General features: G+C 39.4%; 1 protein-coding gene across 1 annotated transcript in view; it reads left to right on the top strand.

Moving 5' to 3' along the window:
• Positions 1-1769: 1769 nt before the first annotated feature.
• The window catches only part of LOC101649397 (microspherule protein 1), an 11192-nt gene continuing 6417 nt past the window's right edge, over positions 1770-6544 (top strand). Inside the window, 1 exon segment of the mRNA XM_045283762.1 lies at positions 1770-1782. Coding sequence (XP_045139697.1) covers positions 1770-1782 — 13 coding nt within the window.

Below are 6544 nucleotides of genomic sequence, written 5' to 3'. Positions count from 1 at the left end.
CTTTCTTTTTTGTACTCATTGTTATCCGTGTAATTATGAATTTTTTAATTATGGCAAAAATATACACAATAAAACATTATCCAATTCAACAACTTCTTACATGTATAATTCAGTGCCGTTGATTATACTTTGTGCTGTGCAATCATTATTGATATTCTTTTCCAAATTATTCTATCACTGTTATCATAAACTCAATGCTCCCTAAGCAAAAACTCTTCCTCCTTCACCCATGGTAACCATTGATCTACCAATGGTTTCTTTTTTTTTTAGTAGTGTTTTTAAATATAAAATTCACATATCATACGCTTCCATAGATAAGTCATTTTTTCAAAGTTGTATATACATCATCATAATAAGTTCTAGTGCTCCCTCTCCATTTCCACATTCATTGTCTGCTCCCCAATTCCCCTTACCCTCCCCACCCCCAACCCCCAATAAATCATTGCATCACTTATTGTCTCTATGGATCTTCTCTTTCTTTGCTTCATAAACTGGGAAACCTAACAGAAACCATCAAAAACAAAACCAAAATGAAACGGAAAAAAAGAAAATAATAACATAAAGACATAAATAAAGAGGAAGAAAGAAAAGACCACCCTCAATATTTAAGAAAACAGAGAAGAAATATCTGTTGTGAAACAAGTAAGAAATATTTAAGCCTAGACCAAATTCAGGTTGGGTCAAGAAGGAGATCAACTGACCATGTGTCATATTATGCCATAGTTCAATGCCCCATAATCAAGTTTATAATAATCTGTCTGATAATAAAGCTGTTCTAGTCCCTTGCCTGTGACCAGAGGAGCTCTGCCAGAGGCGTACTCTAAATAAGATACTCTGAAGATAGATTTTGAGCTCCCACTATCCTCCATAGCCTTCTACAAATTGGGTGTTCACAATTTAAGCTCTGATACTTTTCTCTTCATGAAATTTGTATTTTGTTATCTTTGGCTCACACAAGCTGGTGTGCTTCTTCAATGTGGACTTAGTTGAAGATTCGCTTAGATATCTGCTCGTTTAAATACAAGCCTTTAAAACCCCAGACACTATTCCAATTGGTAACCAATCACCATCTGCTTTCTTCACCACACTTTGCTGTAGTACCCTTATCTTCAGTGATCTCTTCATGAAGGTGAGTGTTGAGCAGGGTAGAATGGCCTTCTAAAGACACAATTATAGTGCCACTTAGGGGGCAATGTTTTGCACGTTTGAGGGAAGGTTCTCCAGTAGACTCTATGTGCTCTCAACTAGCTTCCAATATATCGTGGTATTTCTCCCATAGCCAGAATTCATGAGTCTAGGAACCAAGGAGGGTGAGAAATGGAGCAACACCACATATTATTATTTCTAGTGGCCCACTTGCAATGTTTTTGTTCCTGTCTCTGCAACCTTATGCTCATTGAGTCTTGAAGTCTTAGTTCCAAAGGGAGGAATATTCCTACTTGGAGGCAACACATTCCATTGAACTAAAAGTTAGGAATCTTCCGGGCATTTGGGGTCCCGCATGCCTTTGGATCAACAAACAAGGAAGGGAGTTACTGTATTAAGTGTGTGACTGATCATAATCACTAAGATCAAATTAGATTGGTATTATTTATGGGGGAAGTAAAAGAGATGTCTAGAATCCAGGCGATTCTTTAGTTGGTCTCAGTACTGCCATGTCCTGTGATTTAAGTAAATGGTAAACCAATGCAACACCATTGTGGCATGACTACTTATGGTCCGCACTCTTTGGGAACGAATGTTTGGTTCAACCTGGCAAGCAAAGAACCATGACCAACCAAGGTAACTGCTGAAGTCAAAGGAAATACGGAAGGGGTGGTGAAAGAAAGCAGTTCTAGATACCAGCTAGAGAGTTGCAGAGACTCTGACTCTAATTGTTATGAGTATTTGTTTTATTCTGACTGTAATTGTAGAAAATCACTGATTTGAACCCAACATCCCACTCCCTGAGAAAATGATATGCAATTGGTTTCCAAGATTCACAATCTTGGAAATCCTTATAGGGTTATTGACTTGAAATAAATTCCATAGCAATGGCTTTGGATTGTTGATTATAAAATAGAGAGAGTTGGGGTCCTGAACAGTTTCATGGGATTACCAGTTTGCCAGAGGCAAAGCTAGGATTAAAAACCAGCATTTTGAAGTATCTTTTTACCACCTATAAGGTCCTAAAATAAATAAAATATTTGAAAATTATTTGATCAGAATAGATTGCAGTTACAGACTAAGCCTTACATGCCACTCTCTCATTTAGAAGATTTGGTATTGTGTTAACTTTCAGATTTACATTGACACATTGCTAACTCCTACTTACCTTGTGGTTTATATGATTACAGATTAATTTTATGCCATGCATTTGCAAAATAAATTCTGTCCAACTTGATATTTTTAGCTTTCTTCTTTCATAAGCTACTTCTTGTACACAGCATATTGAGCTAATTGAATTATCAGTACTTTTTAAGACTATTTAACATGAGATGCTTTAAAATACTGAACCTTGAAATCAAATAAAATTGAATTAATGTTAAAATGAATTGTATTCCTTATCTACCTACAATTAATTATATTTATTGCTAGTGTAAAAATACATTAGATTAGCATATATGCTTTGAAATCTGTGCCATTCTTCATCTTGCTAATTTAATTTGGATATGTATTTTAATATGTCTTCTAAGAGTTGAGTTTTCAATTTTGGTTTACAATTTTAGACTTCTCCCAGTCTAAATATGGTCTTATTTTTCCACATTTAGGCTTTCCCATAAATATTATCACCTTATATTTAAGTGTAGAAGTATGTGTCACAATACACTTTAATGTAGCTACTAGAATGACTTTAACTTTGTAAGTCAAGAGACCCTCAAGGTTCAGAGATCCAGGACAATGCTGCATCCAAAAGTATGGATAAAACTCTTCAGATATCATTTCAAATCTGTCACAGGGCATTACAAGAGATGTAAATACATGCTCCTCATCAATGTTTACAGTGAAACCTGTGAGCACCAAAGCATGAATGATGGACTGCTTCCCCCCCCCCCCACCAGTTTGTTCCCTCTGACAGGGTGTAGTCTTACTACCTTTCTATTTGTGGAAAATATTTGTGTTTTCCTTCTTGTGCAGGTTTCCATTTTGCATACATTCTGACTTTTTTCAATTTTACTATATTAAAATCCCCTTTCCTATACTATTTCTCTCATCCCTCAATAAGTCTCTCCCCATCAATAAACATCTCCCCTTAAACTTCCAAAAGGAGCCCTGGTGGTGCCCTGGACCACTAACTGCTAGGTCAGAAGTTCAAACCCACCAGTTACTTTGTGGGAGGAAAACCAGGCTGTCTTCCACTATAAAGATTTACAATCTCAAAAACCATAAGGAGCAGTTCTATGTGGTCATTATGAATTGAAATGGACTAAATTGCAATGAGGTTTTTTTTCTCCTTAAACCTTCAGCCTTTTAAACATTGCATTTTTCCCTTTTCTTTTTCCTCTCATCACATTGTTCAGTGGAATGATGGAGACTTAAACTGAACACCAAACAATCTGCCCCTGTTACGAGAGAGAGGACCCCTGGCACAGTGGTTAAAGTGCTCAGCTGCCTACCGAAAGGGCAGCAGTTCAAAGCTATTTCATGAAAAACATGTGCGGTCTCCTTCTGTAAAGATTTACAGCCTTGGGAACCCTACGAGGCCGTCTACTTTGCCTTATATGGATCCTATGGGCCAGACATAATTGCCTCCATGGCAATGGGTTTGGTTTTGGTCAGGAGATCAAGAGGTTAACAATTGGCTTCATCTATGTAGGTTTTCTCTTACTGGCAAAGTGAGGTACTTATTGTGCCAACCTGGCTGATGAACACACGTAGGATTAACTGAAGGGCAGAGAGCTAAATGGCTCAGCGAGCCTCGCCTTCCTTGTCTCTTGCTCTTTGATCATCGGACCATTGTGTGGCTGCCTTGCTTGTTCTATGCCTCAATTTGCAAGCTACACTACCTCTGGGAAACCTTACCTGTGGACTGTGTCACTGTAATTTGAGGCTCCTTCAAGACCTGCTTCGCCACACCATTGGAATTTACATCTCTTGAGCTGGGGACTGTTGGACCCTGTCATCTGGCTGACTGTTGGTGACCTACCTTGCTGTTTGCTGCCTGTGCCCAGATAGCCTGAATTGCTCTACAGAGGACTACCCGGCGGCCCTCAAGACTTGAAGGACTGCCAGTGTCTCACAACTGTCTCACGGGAGTGAGTTGCACTGAGCCATTTGTACTGCTTTATAATTTAATTAGCTGTTTATTTCTTATGTTATCTATCTATCTGTATAAAGATCTATAAAATTATTAGCATTCTGGTTTTGTTTCTCTAGAAAACCCTGTCTAACACACAAAGGAATGACAAAAATCATAGCACATGACCCTATTCATCGTGTTTTCTGATACAATAATTAAAAACTTTCATTGAGCAAAATTGTGTTGTAGAAATATTACATACACATTTTTATGAATCTAGCACTTACCCTTTCAGTAATAGTTAAGTGGAAACAAATAATTATTCAAGTGCTTAACTCTAGAATGCCTGAATTTTTAATTTCAGGAAAAAATTTTTTTGTTTTTATGCTTTACTTTCATAGTTATCAATATATATATATAAATATATATTAATATATACATTTTAATTAAATGTTACAAAAACATTTTATTTAAATGTCACGCTCGGTGTTATAGGGTTAATTCCATGACACTTGAATAGGGTCTAGGAAATATAAACCACAGGGGGGAAATACAATATATAAGAATCAAAATGGTCAATCTTCAATGCTTCATTTTTCTTATTTTGTGTTTTTATGATTATCATCTAGTTTATTACCAAATTCTCTACTTTAAGATGAGAGAGACATTTCTACTGTCCATGCACTTCATCAGCATTAACAGTGCTTATCAACTCCTTGCACATGTGCTTTAAATGCCCAAACCCACACCCTGGCTCTTCAGTGCACTCTGACTCACCTCACCCTCAGGGAAGCGAGATACTTGATGTGGCTCTTCCATTCAGAGTCATTGGAACTGATGGATTGGAGCACGACTCTTTTCTTAAAGAGTTAGTTTCACCATAGGAAGGAACTCCCACAACCATCGGGGAAAAAGAGTGTGTGTGAGATCCCTATCTAAAGTGCTGGATGCCATGAAGGAAACATTAATTCTAACTCCTTCCTTCAGTTATTCAAAATGGTTTTGTAAACAAGAAGGCAAGTCATCTGAGGTTCTCTATGGGCAAGTCCTTTTGGCTCACCGAGGTAGTCAGGAATTATACAGAACTTGTCATTTGGAAGCAGCTTCCCTTGAAGCCTTAGCAACTGAGGAAAGCAAGACTTGAGCCCTTGGTACCTCTCCCAGGCCAACCAGAATCTCCCTATGCACCTGTGGTGAGCTTTTCCTGACTCCCAGATCCAGAACCCCCTGTGTCTATTGGGGTCACTGAAAATCCTGAAAGCAAAGCCACAGCTAGAAACAAATGCTAGAGATCTACACTGCCCCCTTCAGACAGTGGGCACAGGAGACTTTGTCACCAGCTTATAAGCATCCTTCTCCCTCTTGTATCTGAGGCAAATTAAGACAGACCTGGGAAAGTTCTCAGATGACCCCCAAAAGTATATAGACACTTTCCAGAGACTGACCCAGACTTCTGACCAGTCTCAGAGAGATGTAAGGCTTCTGCTAGACCAGACAATTCAGAGTGATCCATAATGTCAGAAGCAGCTCAGGCCTTTGGAAATGACCGGTACATTTTGAATGCATGGGATGACATGACCTCTGAGGAGAAGGCCTTATTCCCCACAAGAAACTGGGAAGTTCCCTTAGTTGATCCAGAATGGGACCCTGATAAACATGGAGATTAAAATAGGAAGCACTTTCAAGCCTGTGTATTAGAAGCCCTCAGAGTATTCAAAAGAAAGCCCTTATATTATTCTAAGTTCTCCAATTAGGCAAGAAGGAAAAGAACACAGCATTTCTGGAGTGATTGAGGGAGGCCACGAAGAAGCACACCCCAGTATCCGCAGACTCCTCTGAGAGTCAAGTATTGTGGAAGGATACGTTTATTACTCAGGAATCCCAAGATATAAGGAGGAAGCTACAAAAGTTGGCTCTTGACCCTAGTTCACACCTAGAGAATCTTTTGAAAATCGTTACCACTGTCCTTTACAAGGAGACCAGGAGGAGAGGAAGAAAAGAGATAAGAGGCAAGGAAAAGGCCTTTGTCAGGGTGCTCCAATAGGCTAATCCAGAAACTTTGGGGGCGGTCCTCAGAGGACAACTTCCAGAACTTGTTACCTATATGGTCAGCAGGGTCATTTCCTAAGGAACTGGCCCCATAAGGGCAAGGGACCACCTAAGCCCTGTCCCCAGTGCTGGGAGACCACTGGGGAAGTATTGTCCTGGGCAGCACAAGCAGCCTCGGTGCGCTCCACCCATCCAAACTAGGCCGAAAGAGCCTGAGGTAGTCCTTCTCAGCATCTGCAAGTTGTGTGACCCTCAGGGACTCCCTGTCTCCGCCCC

Source organism: Echinops telfairi, unplaced genomic scaffold (assembly GCF_000313985.2).
Source record: "Echinops telfairi isolate 266 unplaced genomic scaffold, ASM31398v2 ScPeMD7_7467;HRSCAF=8505_0, whole genome shotgun sequence".
NCBI lineage: Eukaryota > Metazoa > Chordata > Mammalia > Afrosoricida > Tenrecidae > Echinops > Echinops telfairi.
Note: the sequence above shows the minus strand (reverse complement) of the source record. Positions and strands in the feature narration are given on the sequence as shown.